This window comes from Hevea brasiliensis, chromosome 11 (genome assembly GCF_030052815.1).
Source record: "Hevea brasiliensis isolate MT/VB/25A 57/8 chromosome 11, ASM3005281v1, whole genome shotgun sequence".
Lineage (NCBI taxonomy): Eukaryota > Viridiplantae > Streptophyta > Magnoliopsida > Malpighiales > Euphorbiaceae > Hevea > Hevea brasiliensis.
This window is the reverse complement of record NC_079503.1, coordinates 75,029,285-75,048,079: the sequence shown is the minus strand read 5'-3', so window position 1 is coordinate 75,048,079 and position 18,795 is coordinate 75,029,285. Positions and strand designations below refer to the sequence as shown.

Below are 18,795 nucleotides of genomic sequence, written 5' to 3'. Positions count from 1 at the left end.
TAAATAAAATAAAAAATTGTTTTTACTAAAATGACAAAAAAGTTGTAATTTTAAATGATTCAATTATTAAGGTTACAAGTCCAAAGAAAGAAAAGCGACAATATATATATAGTTTAATGATGACTTGTTCAAACTTTTATAATTTATTGCATAGATTTATATGTTTATTTCTTGATTTCTTTTGACATGTGTTATTTATATTTAAGTTTAGGTATCGGCAGAATAATGATTGCGTTGATGGTTTATTTTGTGTAAATTTTTTAATTTTAAATAATTAAATCCAATCTTTCAAAATAAAATTAAAAAAAAATCTATTAAATTAACACCCAAATTAAAATTTGAAAATTACGATTTAATCTTTGGAACTTAATGAAACCTACAATTTAATTAATTCCTATATTTTTAAAATTAAGTAATTTAATTTCTAAAATTTGGCACCCTATAACTTAATTCCTTAATTTAAATTTTATAATTAAATAGTATAATAAATATTTATAATTAAATATCTTTGCAATCAAGTCAGGACCAATCTTCGTCCACTAGCCCATCCCCAACGAAACAATCACTAGAAATGCAAAGATCGGAGCTCTAGAGAGAGATCCTGTAGGACGAGTCGCGACTTGCAAACTAAACCTATCTTTATTTTTCTAGCGTAAGAATTTTTTCATTTTATTTTAAGAAATCAAAATTTCACTTATTAAAATCTAAAAAACATATATTGGAAACTTAAGTAAAATTTCATAACAATTTTGGAATATTCTTGACATGAAGAATAATTAATTTTGAGAAGAATAATATATTTATTATACTATTTAAATATAAAGTTTATAAGGGATTAAGTTATAGATTTTGTCAAGTCTTTTGGACTAAATTGCTTAGTTTTTAAAATACAAGAACTAAATTATAGGTTTCATTAAATTTCAGAGACTAAATTATAATTTATCTATTACAATTTGAGAATAAAATTTAAGTGTGGAATAATTTTTTTCTTATTTTGAAAGATTTATTTTAATTACCCAAAATTAAAAGGTTCGGATAAGTGCAAACATTTGGATTTATTATACAAACTAGAGAATTGTCCATGCTAATGCATGTAACTATTAATAATTTTAATTTATATATTTTTTAAATTTTAATATAAAAAAATAATGTAATATTTTTAATTTTTTATTAATTATTTTAAATTTTATTTTTATTACTTTTATCTCTCAAACTTTTTAATAAATATTTCATAATAGAAATAATTAAAATATGTCTATATATAATATAGATATAAATATATGTAATTAATATTTGTTCATACAGTGTAAGTTATCTTGCTATTTATTATAATATCAATAGGGTAATTAAAAAATTTATAACTTTACAATCTTACAAAAAGAGAATGTTAGGTGTTAAATAAGAATTACTTATATATATAAATATAAATATTTGTAATTAATATATATTACTGTTTTATAAGTTACTTTATAGGCTATTTATTATATTATTAATAGCGTGACTATTAAATAATTAATTACCTATATATATGATAGATATGATAATACTATAAAAAAAAAAAAGTCATGGGTTAGTTACATAGCAATATTATAAAAGAATATATATATATGCCTTAAGATTATCATCAGAATTTAACCCTAAACACACACTTGCATCCAGTTGTAATTAATCTCTGGCTTCTTTGCAATTCATAAACTCATGGCTATTCGGACGACTTTGAAAGCTGTTATGCAGCTTCTCATCGTCATCTCATTCCTTGCATTCTCCGTAGCAGCTCAAATTCTCACAGCACAAGTATCAACACCAACATCATGGACCAATAATATATCCCTACCATATGCCAATTCTGCACGAATAATCCTCTCTGATGGAAATGCTACTGCTGCATTCCAAAACAAAACGATTTCTTCCGGATCCAATTTTGGTTCCGTTTGTGCATTTCGCAGTGCTTATGACGGTGATGGTCGCTTCTTTCTTGTTGTTGCGTTGTTAACAATATATACAGATAAATACTCTAATTTGTCCATACAAGATTATGCCAACATATGGTCTGCAAATAGAAACAGACCCGTTGGTGAGAATGCAAAGTTACAGTTACTAGTTGATGGAAATTTGGAGCTGAGAGATGCAGATGGAAGTCTGGTTTGGTCTACCAACACATCTAACAAGTCTGTTGCAGGTATGAAGATGATGGACACTGGAAATCTTGTCGTCTATGATGCCAATAACAATATTGTCTGGCAGTCTTTTGATCATCCAACAGATACATTACTTCCCGGCCAGAAATTGGTGAGAGGCCAGAAGCTGGTGAGTAGTGTTTCAAATGGCAATATCTCAGAGGGAAATTTCTATTTTTCTGTGACCTCTAAAGGTGTGTTTGGTTTTTATCAAACTAATGTCCCACAGATGTATCTTAAATTATCTGGTGAAAACCTGGAAAGCATAGAGCTAAACTACAATGGATCTGAGGATATTGTGTTATATGCCAATGCATCTGCGTTTGATGTGAGCAGGCTTCTTTATCAAGCCTCTGTTCGTGGTAGACGAGGACCTTTCTTAAAATTTGAATCAAATGGGCATTTCATTCTTTATGACAGCAGTGGGATTAGAGCTGATGACATGTTGACTCGCTATCTGTCGAAATGCGATTACCCAACAGTATGCAGTGACTATGAACTCTGCTCAAATGGAATGTGCTCATGTCCACCAGGACTTGCTCGAGACAATCAGACAAATGCTCAAGACAAATCCGGATGCTCAGAAATTAATGCAACGACATGTGAAAATCTTAAATATCAATCTCTTCTTGCATATGAAAATGTGTACCATTTCAGCTATATTGACGATGATGCTGCAGCCCGTAAAGGAACAGATGTGGAGAGTTGTAAGAAGGAATGCTTGAAAAATTGTTCATGCAAAGTTGCTTTATTTCGGTACCTTGATAATTTTCTCTTAGGGGATTGTTTTTTACCCTCTCCCTTTCGCTCATAATTGCTGAAGACACTAAACGACCATTAGATTATAAATCATATGCCTTCATCAAAACGCTCAACGATAAAGAAAATGGAAGATCAAATAACAGTACCGAGAGACCCGCATCAACGTCAAGATCAAATATGAGAACTAAAATAGTAGCAGGATCGGCGATCAGTGCCTTGCTTCTTGTGGGTCTGGCCATTGGCTTCTTGTTTGTGCTTTTAAGAAACAAAAGGGATGAAGAGGAATGCATGGAAGATAACTTTGATATACTATCAGGAATGCCTATGAGATTCACTTACCAAGAATTGACGGTAGCCACAGGGGGTTTTCAAGAAAAGCTTGGAGAAGGAGGGTTTGGATCAGTTTTTGAAGGCACTCTTCAAAATGGAGATAAAATTGCAGTCAAGCGCCTCGATGCTATAGGCCAAGGAAAGAAGGAATTCTTGGCTGAGGTCAAGACTATAGGAAGCATCCACCATGTTAACCTTGTGAGGCTAATCGGCTTCTGCGCAGAAAAATTGCACAGGCTTTTGGTGTATGAGTTTATGTGTAATGGGTCTTTAGATAAATGGATTTTCTGCAAAGAACCGCTGCTACGACCTCCTCTAGACTGGCAAACTAGAAGGACAATAGTCCTAGACATAGCAAAGGGGCTGGCCTATCTCCATGAAGAATGTAGACAGAGAATAGTACATTTAGATATCAAACCCCAAAATATACTACTGGATGAAGAAATTCGTGCGAAGATATCAGATTTCGGGTTGTGTAAGTTGATTGATAGGGATCAAAGCCAAGTGGTAACCACAATGAGAGGAACTCCAGGCTATTTGGCCCCTGAATTGTTGAGCTCAGTAATCACAGAGAAGGCAGATGTTTATAGCTTTGGCATTGTAGTCATGGAAGTAGTCTGTGGAAGGAAAAATTTAGATAGGTCACAGCCTGAGGAATGTATGCATTTGCTCCCAATTTTCATGAGAAAAGCAGAAGAGGATCAATTGGTAGATATGGTCGACCGAAGTAATCAGGATATGCAACTTCATAACTCAGAAGCTGTACAGATGATGAAGGTAGCAATTTGGTGTCTGCAAAGTGATTACAAAAGGAGGCCTTCCATGTCAGATGTGGTTAAAGTCGTAGAAGGTAATTTGGAAGTGGAAGCTGACCTAGACTACACCATCCATAATCCAACAACAGTAGCAGCGACAATAAGAGAGGCTGAGCAGGGAACCACAACTCCAATAATGCCATCCCGTCTATCGGGACCGAGGTGATTTAATGATGATTTTTGAAAACATGGTTCTCTATTTCTAATTACTTATTTTAGTTGTTGTGCTTTATATGTTCCTGCAATTCCACTGCTACATATTTTTTTTTACTATTATTATTATTTCAATCTGCTTGATTCTACTTATAAAGCAACATAGCTTTAGATGTTACTTGGCTTTGTTCTTTTGTGTTCATTGCTGTTACTGATAATTGTAATAAAAATTTTGAAGTGCTTTTAGTCAACTGCCCTTTCCAATTTCCTTCTCCCAGCTCACAGAATGGTAAGAAATGTTACTCAACAATCCTTTTCTTAAATCAGCATCCAAATCCCATAGACCATAAAATTTACCTTTAAGAGCAGTCCTATTAGGCCCTTGCAAAGTAGTATAGTCATGATAAATAAATGGTTGATTCATGCTCCCTTGTCCAAAGCAAGGGAACTCAGAATCAGGGCCGAAAGGTCGCACTTTCTGGCCATTTTTGGGGCACTTGGCTGCATAATTGTCCATGTTCCCACTCTTTAGCATGATCATCCAAAATTGCTATGGATTTGGGGTGTCTTCAACTTGACATTTAGAGCCTAAGTATAGTTCCTTCTCCGTAGCATAAAGATTTACATCATAAAGGGACCTTAATTGCACTCCAAGAAAAGGGTCTTCAACACCTAGTTTGTTGTCTTCCTTTGTGACTCTGTGGACCAACATGTCAGGCAGCAAACTGCAGATAGAGCAGTTCTTCTCTACAAATAAGTAATCACAAAATACACAAAGAAATTGTTATGCTGAAATAATTTCTGGTTTAGGACTAGCAAGAGAGTTTTATTTTAATACCAAATTGCAAATCCACATGAGTTCTAACTCTTGCTAGAAAATAATCCATAGCTGCAAATATTTCACTGTCACGAACACATTAAATATAAACTTTCATTACAAGAACAAATAGAAAACAAGAATAATAAGGCAGAAAGGTTACCTTCTGCCCGTCGAGAAGCCTTTATATATGTCAAAGCAATCTGCAGCTCTTGGGTTGCCCATATTAGGAACTTCCACTCCAATCTCATTGCACTGATTCCATGACTCTATTGCCAATCTTAGACTATCTCTCCGACCGCCCACTGCTGATATGTACTCATTTGCAGCTCTAACACACAAAGAACCTGAAAGAAAAACCACTGCCAAAACAAGGGGATAACAATTTGGCTTCCTTGGTGTAGCCATTGGTGAGAATGAAGCAAAGGTTGATATCCTATATATACATATGCATATGGAAAGTTTAATTTCTGTTCAATAGTGAATGAATTTTGGGTTTGAATAGAAATGTGGAATTTGAACTTAAATCTGTATTGTCTTTTACTACAAAAACATTGCATTGGACTTCAGTCTTAAACTTCAGTTGCATGGAACATACCACTCAAATTCTCGTAGACTGAATTGAGTTTGTATTTTCTAAATCCACATGAAGGTGGTCTCATATTCAATTTTTTTTTAATTTTCCTAAAAAATTCATGGATGATGAAGCATTGCTCTGGTAGAGCTTTATTTATGAGTTCCAGTTGAAGCATGATTCATCTGCAAGTGACTTTGGAAATTGCAAGGACACTACTCTATTAGTCAATAGAATGATCAAGACTGCAAGAGAGAAACATCCAGAAATTAAATTCTTGAAATTCTAGACCTTGTTAGCTGATAATGATCACGCAATCAATTAAAATAAAATTGAAAATGACCACTCTTTCCCTCTAAAAATAATCAATAGATTAGCTGCACATAGCAAAAGACTGGAAGCAACTGACCTGACAAAGAAGCAAAAATCCAATCTTCCCAAATGATTGTAGAAAATATTTTTCTTGCACGTTAGAGGGGATTTTTTTTTTCTTTTTTTGCGTTTCAATCACTCCACGTGCCATTAAAAAAAAAAACTAATATTAGCAATAACTAACTTTAATTTGGCATTAACACTCAAATTCTTATATAAGCAACCTCTGATTCTCTGAGTTGGATGTATTGGTTGTTGGGTTTCTTTCAAACAAAGTGATGCCTCTAGTATAACTGAAGTAAAGAGTAAAATTTACCTGTTTCTGTCTTTTGATTGCTATCCTTTTCCATGCATAAATATTGTGGCGAAATGGTGGACTTAGACCCTTTGAATATATGTGCGCGCGCGAACTTAGCCCTGTGCTTGAACATTTTTGTTTTCAATCCCCGAGGACCCAAGGTCATTGTTATGTTCTCTCACCCCTTTTACCTTCTCTGCCAATTAGCCACTATACTGGTCTTTGGCTTAAAGTTTAAAAGAAAAAAATACCATGCAATTTAGAAACCCGGAAAAATAAAGCAAAAGGCCAACAAAGAAGGAACCAAATTGATTTTAACAAACAAAAGAAAGGAACTCCTCCAAATCAGAAAAACCAAAAGATAGAACTGCCAGTCCGAATTGTCCAAAATCTGTCTCCACTTCAAAGCCAAGTAGCTGTTTCAGAGCATCACAAAGAGTGGCCTGCTAATGCAAGTGGACTGGCTTGGGATAAAGAACCAGTCATGATAACTTACTATTTAAGTGGGCAGTTCTAGCATTGAAATTAGTAGTTACTCAAACTCAAAACTTCACGCATTTAGAGTTTGACTTCAATACCATTGAGTTAAAGTTCATGGGACCTGCTGCTTGCTATCAAGGAAGTCATGAGCAGACAATAGAAAGCTAAAAGCAAGGGGCAAGGGATGTTTTCAGTAGCGCTAATGGCTGTGTGATCGAGAGTCTTGTTTAATGATTTGAGTGGTGTACCTATGCCTAGCCTTTATTTCATGTAGTCTTGAGCAATTAGCCTTAGTTGGGGGAGGAGGCGGGTGGGAAATCAAGTGGATTTTCTACTTGTAGTGTTTCTGCTCCTCGGAGATCCGAGAGAGGTCCCAATTTACCCATGAATTATTTTTCAAGTACAAACCATAAAGTGTAAAAGAAAACTGAAGTTAGGCAGAGTGATCCCAAGATTTAGAGCGGGCCCTTCTTTTGAAAAAAAAAAATCTGGCAGAATGCAAGTAAGAAACCACGTTCCTATTTATAAGCCTAACTGCCCTGTAACTGCTAGAACTCTCTATTCCCCACTTTCACCTTATTCGGTTTCTTGTCACCATCTTCTCCTCTGCAACTCCATTACCTTAACAAATAAGCAAATTCTCATCAAAGGAAAGAAATTACAAAAAGGAGAAAACCCCATTTATCAGTAGTAGAGAAAGATGAAGTGGGTAGGAAGAAACCGTCTTCACCATCTGCTACTTCTCGCCTTTTCTTAATATCTCAAGTTTTACCCACTTCATGGCTGACAAAGTTCAAGCAAACAAGCATCAACTCGGGGCAAAAACATGCAAATGTCGAGCAAAAAGGGAAGTGGAATTCTGTGTATACAAACTCCTCGCTCTGTGCTGATGGTGCAGGTAAATTTTGTGAAGGAGATGGTGATGCTTTTTGGAGGCTATCTTTCGGAGAGAATAATCTTTATGGTATGAAGAGTACAAATGTATTGCTATCAGTTCGGTACAATTCAGACAAGGATCTTGAATTTCCACCATCAAACTACAACAGCTGTAGATCAAACGCTTCAAGAGTTAATGGAAATGGAAAGGCTCAAAAGTTCAGCAACGTGGCTTCTCAAGTAAGGAAAATGAAAGGATTGCAAAAAGAAGAAGAGATTTTGCTAGAACAAACATGTACAAGGGAAAAGGTGGCAGACTTCAGAACATCAAGGCTGAAAGTTGCAAGAGATAAGAAATTGAGAAAAGGAACTCGAAGGGTCATTAAAGAGAAGCCATTAGAACTAGATGGAAGACCACATGAACCAGAAAGGATTCCACGAAATGCAGTAATGAAGAATAAGTATGTGACTGACCCTCGAAGAACAGGTGGGATGGTTGAAAGGGAGGATTGTAAGTTGGCAGCTGCTGATTCAAGGAAAGATTGATGCGTCTCTTCCATGTCTTCAAGAGATTCTTATGGAAGGAAAATTGATGAGGATTGTGTTTTTGCTGGTGAGAATGGAAGTGATGGATTTTCTTCAGAAAAGTTTAGCTTTGAGTGGCCGAAGTTGAAAGAGAAGAAGATTGAAGCGCTGAAGTCAAGAAGTGAAGAACAGCGGAAATCTCTGTATATAAGGAGGGACTGACAGAGGAAAAGACAAAGGCAGAGAGTTTATTCTCCAAGAACAGCTTCAAAAGTCGAAATTTGCAAAATAAAAGCTCTGGAAGACATGAAGAAAGCCAAGTTGAAAATGAAACAGAAGGCAGAGGAAAAAGAAATGGAGGAATTCAAGGGCTTAGAGAGCTTTGCGGTGGTGAAATGTTCATATGATCCCCAGAAGGACTTCAGAGATTCGATGATTGACATGATTAAAGAGCAGAGAATGAGCCAGCCAGAAGAGCTTGAAGAACTCTTGGCATGCTATCTGACATTGAATTCTGATGAGTTCCATCATCTCATCATCAGGGTATTCCGGCAAGTATGTTTCAATCTGAACCAAGCTAGTTTTGATACTGAATTCGACAATCAGGAGTGTTACTAGAAATCAACCACATCTTTGCTAACGATAAGGAAACATGTAAGTTTCCCGTAGATAGATTATATTCTAATATCATGCTTCAATTTCAGCGCATAAGGAGAATTACTTAACTAACCGACTGTCCATGAACAACTTCAAGAAATTGTCGTATAGTATGCAAACAACGATGTGCCTGTGTACTTCCATCTTCGCCATCATCTTCAAGATAGGCTCTTAGAAGCAAGAAATGTACAATCGAGGAGGAGAGTCTAGACAGTACAAGACCAATGTTTATTGCAACTTTAGCTAGGGGAACTGACTCAATTATATTACATTTTTTTTTTCTCTGAGATTGAATTTACATTACAAGTATTTTCCAGCTAGCGAAGAAAAAAAAGTACTAGTAGTTACTAGTAAGAGCCAATACGGGTCTTAGGAATATAGGTGATGTGCAATGATTTATCCTGCATTCAGCCCCTAAGGTGGTAAGCAGCAAAGCACAGAATATTTGTAAACCTTTCAATTCCCAGAATCCATGTGTTATCGAGTTGCTAAAATTAGTCCTATTATAGCATGCTAGACGACCCCATTTGATCCTAATTCCCAATCTACAATTTTCTCAGATAACAATTTCACATAATCAGTACCGGTCCTGAGAATTAAACTCCAAGAGCTCCATGCATCAGAAGAAGATTCTAAATCACATAGATTATAGCATGGCTGCCTCCTCCTCCTCTCCCTTTTGAATGCATAGAGTAACAGTGAAATTGCACTTCTTAAATCCCTTCCTGAAAAAGACTTCGATAACCTTATTAATCTTGCTGAAAAAATAATATAAAAAATGTTGCGACATTTGCAATGCATGTCAAAAAGAGGATTGATAGGAAAACTATGCAAGTCAATCCATTCTATGACTAATAACAACTAGGGTGCCATTTTTGCTCGAAGCATAAAACACTCGATCCTGAAAGTTGCAAAAGCAAGAAAAAGGGGATAATTCCATCTTGAAAAGCAGGATTTGGTTAAGACAATTAAGGAACCTATGTGTATCAAATTAAGCAATATTACAATACAAAAGTCAGCTACGTAGCCATCTAGCTAGCGCGGCTACTGCCTACAATTTGAGAGCGGCTTTGAAAATAGACTTTCACTTGCATAGGATTTGTGATACAGGATTATGCATTTGCTGTATTGTTAATGAAGAAACGAGACCACACGACACACAACTAATGATGAGGCCAATCGCTCGCCTATCTTTTCTCATCAAGTACCATGCACCCAAAACCTATGTTATAACCCTCTTCCCTCCAATAATTGATTAATGCAAGTTATTTTAGCAGTTACAACTCAGTGTTTTCGGACTCTAAACAATTTGCTCAAAATAAATTCAAATTATTGATTAATAATTGAGTATGACCCATTAGCTTTATCCCACCACCAATGCGGGAATCTTACATAGAAGATGACAGATACGCTGGCACGGAAACTCAAACAGAGTAAGATTCAGTTGCAAAGGCATCAATTTTAGGATTTCAGAGCCTTAAGTTTATCAGGAAGATGCCCAAAAACAAATAAAATAACTAGATGGGGAGAAAAATGGCACCAAAACAAAAGGTCATTGGAATTTGGAATTTGGTTTTATGTACCACGTATTAATGCTTGACAACCCAGTTCAATGATTGGATCCCAATCAAGCAAAAAATCCAAGATGACTAGCAGAATGTGCTTTCGCCATTCTCTCACTAGAAAAGCCATTGTTGAAGCTAAAAAGAAATTTCCCTGGCATAACACTTTAAATATGCACAAATCACCCAGTCCACTTTATCCTTAAAATCTTATTATTTTGCATTTTTATTAAAAATATGCCAAGTTAAAAGAATGTGATCTTACCCATTTCTAATACAAGGAAATATTCATCAGAAGCAGAGGACAAACTGAATTGACTTCCAGAAGAAGTTTTGCTATTTGTTTCTGTCCTTCAGAAGGCCTTCTATAACAGAATTAAACTTATACCTCCGCATTTAACTGCTTAGTGCAAAATTGATGAAGTTGGCATTAAAGATGATTTTGACACCATTACAAATGCCTATAGAAACTAGAAGGTATATTGAGCATCCTGACAATTATCCAATGTGATTCTGATTTCTGATTATTCAAATTAACAGCAGTGGTATTTTGCTGCCTTCTTTTATATATATGCATTCTTATTGCCCTACTGATTTTCATTATGTAGCTACAAGGTCCCACCATAAAGCATTTTACCAAGTAATAACCAGAAGTTGCAGAGCAACTGAACTTAACAGATGACGGTACCTACAACTGTGCCAGAACTTTCAAGCTTACTATTACTATCCAAACGCATGTTGATTTCAATTTCCTATGTATTGTATCCGCCATCAATCCAAATAAACACCCATTTCACAGATAAGAAAGCTAAAGCAACCCTGAGAACTAAATGCAACATGCACCATGACACCATCACAAATAAGATAGAAGTTACAATTTCTATTGAAAACGATCAATGTGCAAAAAACAATAAATTAATTGATAAAAAAGAATGAGATCAAATGCACATGACTTGCACAGAAGGTAGATGAAAAGGTGAATTAACCGAGTCTAGCAAACCCAAACTGTGCATGAAAATTATGATAATTCCCAAATTTCTGTTAAAAAAAATTAAATAATGTTGAAAATATTGGCACAAAATACTGCCTCAGCATAATATTTACACACCATCCATTTGCTCATCCCTGCCATATTACTAATGGTATTACTTCAGATGTCATATTTTGCCCTCTAGCCAACCTTAAAATTACAATCACTCTTTATCCATCTTCGTAAACAATTTGAACAAAATCAATCCTCTTATGTGAAATCATTAATGATTATAGCACCAACCAGACCTCATTTAAATTCCATCCCATTTTCCTCAGTTGACAATTGCCAATTTTTACCAAGCTTAGTTAAGTTCTAGAATTAATAACATGGGAAATACCAGAGCTATTATTAATTTATTATCTAGATATAGAAGAGATAGGTCGGTCAACTGTTTGTATTTCAACCTCATCTATCTACATCTCTGATATTCAAGGTGATATAATCCTAAACGTCCACAAATAGAAACAGGGAGCTTCCTATACTATTGTTGAATTAGATACCAAAATCATTTTCATCATTAAAGCTCATTGACATATTTCCTCCTGAGTATAATAGATGTCAAAACCTGTTCAACTCAGAAAAAAACCAAATCATAGTTAAACTGAAGGAAAATGCAAAAGCCTTGTAAGGATAGTAGCACTCAGAGAACGATGGAAGTGAGATGCAAAATGAGTTCATAATGTGATCAACACAGAAAATCTATTATTACCATATCAAACAAATCATACCTAATTTATTACACGTGAGGCTCAAGAGGCACCAAAAGCCGGAAAAAACAATCAAGCAAATTTCAAGTTCTCTCTGCAGGAGTAAGATGCCCCATCTGTTCAGCAAGATTATTTACATTCCTCATATTCCACCAAAATGTGCCCTGCTCACTGGGTTTGATATCATTTTTTCTATCACCAGAATCCTTTCTTTCAGATTGAACTTCCTGTGTATCAGTTGAACCAGGATTCTCAGTCAAAAACTGTTCCCAGAATACATCATTGACTCCAGCTGCCACAGGAGCAGTCCCAGTTGCTGGTTCCTTCGGAGGATCAGACTCTGTAGCTGAAGCTACAGCAGGCTCAGAATTCATGTCAATAGCAGGAGACTTGGGCCGATTATCAGCACTAAATTGTACACAAGATAAGGCCAGGCTTTCAGCACAACTTGTAGATTCATCCAACTCTAAGGTTGAATTGCTTTGAATGTTGGTTTGGACATCATTAACAATACTCTCCCAAAATCTCAGAGTCGACTCCAATTGCTCAAACTGCTCCATGTTTGACAGAGCAACAGAATCACTGTCCGCATTTTCTCTAGCAAGAGCTTGACAAGTCACCATCTGATTATCCTCAATACTGGCCTCATCATACAAATAACCAATTCTTGGCAACCTTCTCTTCCTATCATGGCCTGGTTCCAGCTGTGACATGAGATCTAAAGCAAGCCCAGGTTTCTGCAAGACTCGGGCCACAAAAGACACCATCGTTTGCTGCCTTCGCTCCATCTGTTGCAATTTCTCCTTCAATGCCTGCATTTGCATCTCAAATCCATGCTTCTCCTGTTCATGCCTCTGTAAATCCAAGACAAGAACTTGTTTCTCTTCTTCAAGCCTCTCTATGTAATCCTTCAAACTCTGTCTTTCTGAATCGGTTAATGGATTAGAACCCTGTCCTTGGAGATTTTGCATAGAATGGCTGTGAACTGGCTTCCGTCTGTGAATGTTCTTCATAAGGTGTGGTTGACCTCGTATAAAATCTTCATTCGCAAATTCCCATTGTTCTGGATCAATCTTTCTAAAACCCTTTTCAAAACATTACAATTCAACCTAAATAAGCATGTTTAATAAAGAAGAAGAAGTTAAACAATACAGAAAGGAAGCATTAGCTTACATATGTGTTGAGCTGTCTGATGAAGCTTGAGAAGTTATTGTGCTTAAAGAATCTTGGGAGCAAATCCTTTGAAAACTCCGGTGGATTCCATACAATAAAGCTTTTATTGCTCTGACTCCATGAAACGACTGAATCTGTGGAAGGATCATCCACCATCTCATATGTCTTTGAAAGAAAAGGTGGCAGTGAATTGGAACTGCCCTGAGATTCATCCATCCTAAATTTCAATCTCTAATCAGAACAGCAACATCAAAAACTTCCAAGATTGAATATCAAAATTTTCAATCCCCTATAACATACAACTGCAAGAATCCCAAATGAACCAAAGTCTATATTTCTATAAAGTCAAAACCCTTCTAACCTTCAGGAGAATTCCACAGGCCCTGAACCGACAATCATTGAATTCACAATGAAAACTTCTCAAATCAAATGAAAACGAAACAACCCAATAAAGCCATCGTCCATGGACAATACCCGATGAGAAAAATCAGCTGTTTTTTGGCCTCTCGTATAGTTCAATCCCAATAAGCAATCAACCGACCCTTCAAAACCTAAAAACCCAATTGAAGCCCTAAATTCTCCCCAAATTTGTATGCAAACTCATCAACGAAGTAAAACCCTCTCCATCCTTAGAGATTTACACACAATCGTGAATCTTAGAATTGGAAATAGCATCCAATTCCAAATTGAGATGATACTAAATCAAATCTATAAATATCAAGAGGACCCACTCCCCTGCAACCAATTCAAAAGAAGACAAAGAATAATAACACAAAGAAAGTAAAATTTATAATCAGAAACGCAACAGTTGGCAGCTTGCTGTATTTATAGCAAAAACAACCAAAAAAAAAAAGTAATTAATATTCATATGACAAGTCGTTAAACAACACTGATTTTTTATTATAATAGCAATTATCAACAAGAACTAGAATTCTCAGAAAGAAAAATTAAAACTTTGAGCTAAAGCAAAACCAAAGGTATATTAATTCCTCAGTTAAAAAAAAAAAAAGTTTATTAATTCAGTAACTTGTTATTTAAAAAAAAAAAAAAAAGGTTTTTAGTTTATTTTTTAAACTTTCAAGCAAGAAGTTGCAGACAATGAGAGACTGCAGAGTGGGGAGGATTGATTTGCGGGTCGAAAACGATTTGTTTCGTTGTCGTTTAATCTTTCAATTCAATAGCTATGTTTATTTTGTAAAAGAATATCTGGAAAACATTTTTCTCGGCTTAGTAAGAAATTGGCCAATAAAAAATAATCTTACATATTATTATTTTTCAATTATTTAATAATCTTACATATTATTATTTTAATATTATAATTAAATAATAAATAAATATTTATGTAAATTATTTTTTTTACGTAAAAAATATTTTTTATATATAAACTATTTTATATAAAATAAATGGAGATTAAAAGATTAAATATTTATAATAATTTATCTCAAACGTTTTAATTTTAATCATTGAATTTGAGTATTTAAAATTAATATAGAGAAGTTTAATTTTTTTATTAAACTTAAAATTATGATATCTAAATGTCTTAAATTTTAAATTTTATTAGTTAAATTCATAAAAATTTATTTATTTATATATGTTTTAAATAATTTAAATTTATTTTTTTATTAATTTTATTTTTAAAACAATCAATCAGTTTAATTATTAAGTTGTGAAATCTATTTAAGGTGTTTAATTAATGTAATTATAAATTTAATGGACATAGTTTAAATTTTTTCTAAATTAATTTAAAATTTTAACTATAATTTCATTCAATTGAAATTTATGATCCAAAGTAAAAAATTTATTGTAATTATAAATTACTGTAAGAAATACTCAATTTTATTATTTATTTAAATAGAGATGGATCAATGTGCTATTAGTGGTGGATCCACATTAACAAACCCCTTTTCTTATTACAAGTTTTTTTAATGTGATATGCATATTATTTATTCCTATTTTATATGATTATAATATTAATCATATAAAAGATTAAATTTAAATAGTAATAAAATTAAACAAATAAAATATAAATAAGTAATAATTAAATTTAAATAATAATAATAAAAATATTAAAATAATAATTACCTTTTAGTAATAATTATTTTATCTTTTTTACTTTCACTTTTAGTTTTGTATGTTAATTTGAAATGAATAATTGTATCAAAAATTTTATATGAAAAAATTATTAAATTAATATAATATAAACTAATTTTATAATTTAAAAAGGAAAAATTATAATTTTATTTTATTTAGCATAATCGTTTATATTATAAAAATTTTAATGTTGTATATTAATATTTCTTAAAGAATTAGTATAATATATTTTTTTACCACAATAAATTATATGAGGTTATGATTAATTTTCTTACTACCATTAATTATGGTGTAAGTTTTTCCTCGTTTCAAAAGAATTTGTGTACATATAAACCACGTTATTAAATATAACAATTCTAATTTTAAATCCCTTTAAAAAAAATAATTAGTTATATGGATTATAAGTGAAAAATCAAATATAAAATATAAAAAATTAAGTTTATAATAAAAGATAATATTAATATAAAATTTATTTGTAAAATTAAAAATTTGAGATAACTAATAAAATATATTCAATAATTAATATTTTTCATGCTTATAATTCTTTATTTGATTTATATACTCATACTTTAGTTAGTTTACATTTCTAATAATATATTCTTAATCCTCTCTATATATAATAGGTTTTAAAAATTGTAGCATGTGACTTAGTACATTGTTATTATAAAAGTATAAAATTTTCATTTTTATCAAATTAATATTACGAGATTTCATGATGTTATATTATATTTGTATCTATTTATATAATACTGACATTTTATTTTTTTTTATCTTAATTAGTGTTAATGTTAAGTTAATATTTTATGAAAAATTATTATAAAAATACACTTTTATATTTTTTTTTTTATAAATTAAGAATATATATATATAAATATACGTGTTAACAAAATCCGATGTATATTAATTAATTATAAATAAATAAATTTAACTATTTTATATTTTCTTATATATTTTATATTATTTAAACAATTGATTTTGTTCATCTTATTTATAATTATTTTTTCTAATTTTTTTTAAAACATGTTTGTTTAATTATTTTTGTTAACATTAAAATTTTCATTATAATAAAGAATATAAAAATAAGAATATTTCTATATTTTTATAATATTTGTTTATTTACTAATTATTTAAGTTTATGGCTTTTTTAAAACAACATATACAGTTAGAACTTTCAAATTTTTTTAACTCATTGAAATCCTAATTTAGTTATAATTTTTTATTAAAAATCTTAGCTTAATTATATTTGTTGCATTATAATTTCTAATATTTTAGTACTAAAATTACATATTTTTATTTATTTAAATTTAAATAATTAATATTTTGTAAATAGAAACTTTATAATTATATTAAAATTATATAGATAGATTATAGATTATAGTTTAACTATATTTTTGTTTTTCATTTATTAATTTCTTATTTTAGTTATTTATTTGTTATAAAATTTTATATTTAATTAAAATTAAATATAAGTAGAATTAAAATTTTTAAATTTATATAAATTTTAAAATTAAAAATTTTAAATCTATATAAATATTAAAATTAATTTAAATAATAAAAATATAATTATAATTAATTTAAAAAATAAAGTATATTTTTAACAAAGCTAACGTTTTCTCCTCCTTTCAACATTTATATATAATATAGAAAATATTACATATAAATAAATATGCATTTTTATATTAATTCTCATAAATTTAATTATTAATTTTTTTAATAAATATTAAAATAAATAACTTATTTATATTACTTTATTTGAATATGATTATCTATTCTAAAATATTAATTAACTTGACTAAACTTTCTCCCTCAAATTTTTAAATGTTCATCTTTTAATATTTGAAAATTTTATTTTTAATATACATAATTTTTTAATATATGAATCTCAGGAAAAAAAAAATCCGTCACCTTTACTCCATTAAAAAAAAATCATATTCTTTCAAGTTAAATAATTTATAGTTAAAAATAATTTAAATTTATTATAATTAATACGTATTTTAAAATAATTATTAGCAGTCGGACGGACGTGTCAGGTAGAATATCTGACAGACATATATTAGCAAATAAAATAAATTTATAAATTATTATCGTGCTATTGCTTGTGAGATTCGTTGGAAGATCAGAAGAATCTCGTTCAGACAACTTCCTGTTTTTTATACAAATATTTCCTCTAATTTTTCACTCCAATTTCCTTGTATTATGGATATTTCTGTGAGTATGACGTGTGCGCTTTGGTGGCCCAGTTGGTTCCTTGTATAAGCATTTATCTTTTAGATTCCACGTGTCTAATAACAAATATTTTTTAATGTTTAAAAAATATAAGTCATAATTAATTAATAATATTAATTAATCATATACTAAAAAATTACATGACTACGAAGTTTTCTTTGCCGCGGAGATGTGTGTTTTGTGCGTAAGAGCTCATGCTTATGCCTTTGGATTGAGGTGGAGGGAGGTCTCGCTTAAATAAATTATATAATACATAGGTTATTTTATATAATAATGCTTTTAAATAATCATCTTGAGTATTAATAGATATTTAATAGGACTGATTTAATATTTTTATTTTTTAAATAAAGTTAAATATTTAATTTTAATGAATGAAAATAATATCTATTCAAAGTGAAGTTAAAACACTCGATTTAAATTGAATTAAATGAAAATAAATATAAAATTGAATCAAAATAAATTATTTTATCTTGGTTCGTTTGATTTAAAATGATTGATTTTTAAATTTTAATAAATTTTTTAATTTAAATTTAATTTTTAAATTATTTTGTTTAATTTATGATTTTTAAATTATAAAAATAAATTAATTTTAAAATCAATAAAATAATTCAGTTTTATTTAGATTAATTGATTTTTTTAAATTAAAATAAATTAAAATTTTTAAAATATAAAATTAAATTAAATCAAATTATTTTAAAATTAAAATGAATTACTGAATTAAAAAATTTTGTTGTCCTTACACGTGGTTTGATGGTATAGCCACACGCCCATTCCTCTAAATAATATATCATTCTTGTTAATATCATGGACCAAGACAAGCCTATTATTATTATTATTTAATGTTTTTCATCTAATTTCATGCCTTTGAAGGGATTGCTTAATGCACGTGCCACCGTTCTAGGGCCATCCCACAGTATTCGGTCTGATTGCACTCTATTGAAATAAATTTAAATAATATATAATTAACTTCAGAATAAGTTTAAATTTAAATGATGATCTTATATATTAATTAAATATAAAATATTTATTTTTTAATAATATTTATAAATTTTTATATATTATATTTTAAATAAATAAAATATATAATTTTATAAATTTATTAAATTTTTAAAATATAAATTATTAAAATATATATATTTTATATAAAATATTTTTAAAATATATAAA

The 18,795-nt window shown here is 30.9% G+C and overlaps 4 protein-coding genes and 1 pseudogene across 5 annotated transcripts; 3 read left to right on the top strand and 2 right to left on the bottom strand.

The window, feature by feature from the left end:
* The first annotated feature begins 1,642 nt into the window (after positions 1-1,642).
* On the top strand, positions 1,643-2,991 carry LOC110661932 (EP1-like glycoprotein 2). Its single transcript, XM_058129340.1, has one exon. The coding sequence runs from the start codon at positions 1,699-1,701 to the stop codon at positions 2,989-2,991; it is 1,293 nt and encodes a 430-aa protein (XP_057985323.1). The 5' UTR covers positions 1,643-1,698.
* Positions 2,965-4,413, top strand: LOC131170639 (G-type lectin S-receptor-like serine/threonine-protein kinase SD2-5). The gene has a single exon (XM_058130177.1). It carries the CDS (start codon positions 3,117-3,119, stop codon positions 4,248-4,250), a length of 1,134 nt encoding a protein of 377 aa, XP_057986160.1. The 5' UTR covers positions 2,965-3,116; the 3' UTR covers positions 4,251-4,413.
* An 18-nt stretch (positions 4,414-4,431) lies between these two features.
* On the bottom strand, positions 4,432-5,462 carry LOC131170280 (uncharacterized). Its single transcript, XM_058129339.1, has 3 exons — positions 5,218-5,462; positions 5,076-5,140; positions 4,432-4,984 (listed from the first exon to the last, which is right to left on the bottom strand). The coding sequence occupies exons 1-3, from the start codon at positions 5,460-5,462 to the stop codon at positions 4,788-4,790; spliced, it is 507 nt and encodes a 168-aa protein (XP_057985322.1). The 3' UTR covers positions 4,432-4,787.
* Positions 5,463-5,749: 287 nt separating this feature from the next.
* Positions 5,750-9,089, top strand: LOC110661928 (transcription repressor OFP5-like; annotated as a pseudogene).
* A 92-nt stretch (positions 9,090-9,181) lies between these two features.
* On the bottom strand, positions 9,182-14,303 carry LOC110661929 (heat stress transcription factor A-4a). Of its 2 annotated transcripts, none has more exons than XR_009141410.1 (3): positions 13,312-14,301; positions 12,160-13,223; positions 9,182-9,561 (listed from the first exon to the last, which is right to left on the bottom strand). XR_009141410.1 is itself a non-coding variant. In XM_021820768.2 (3 exons), the coding sequence occupies exons 2-3, from the start codon at positions 13,525-13,527 to the stop codon at positions 12,222-12,224; spliced, it is 1,218 nt and encodes a 405-aa protein (XP_021676460.2). In that variant the 5' UTR covers position 13,528; positions 13,673-14,303; the 3' UTR covers positions 12,101-12,221. The 2 variants fall into 2 exon arrangements, 1 of the variants encoding a protein (XP_021676460.2); XM_021820768.2 differs by lacking the exon at positions 9,182-9,561 and having other exon boundaries at positions 12,101-13,223; positions 13,312-13,528; positions 13,673-14,303.
* Positions 14,304-18,795: the final 4,492 nt, after the last annotated feature.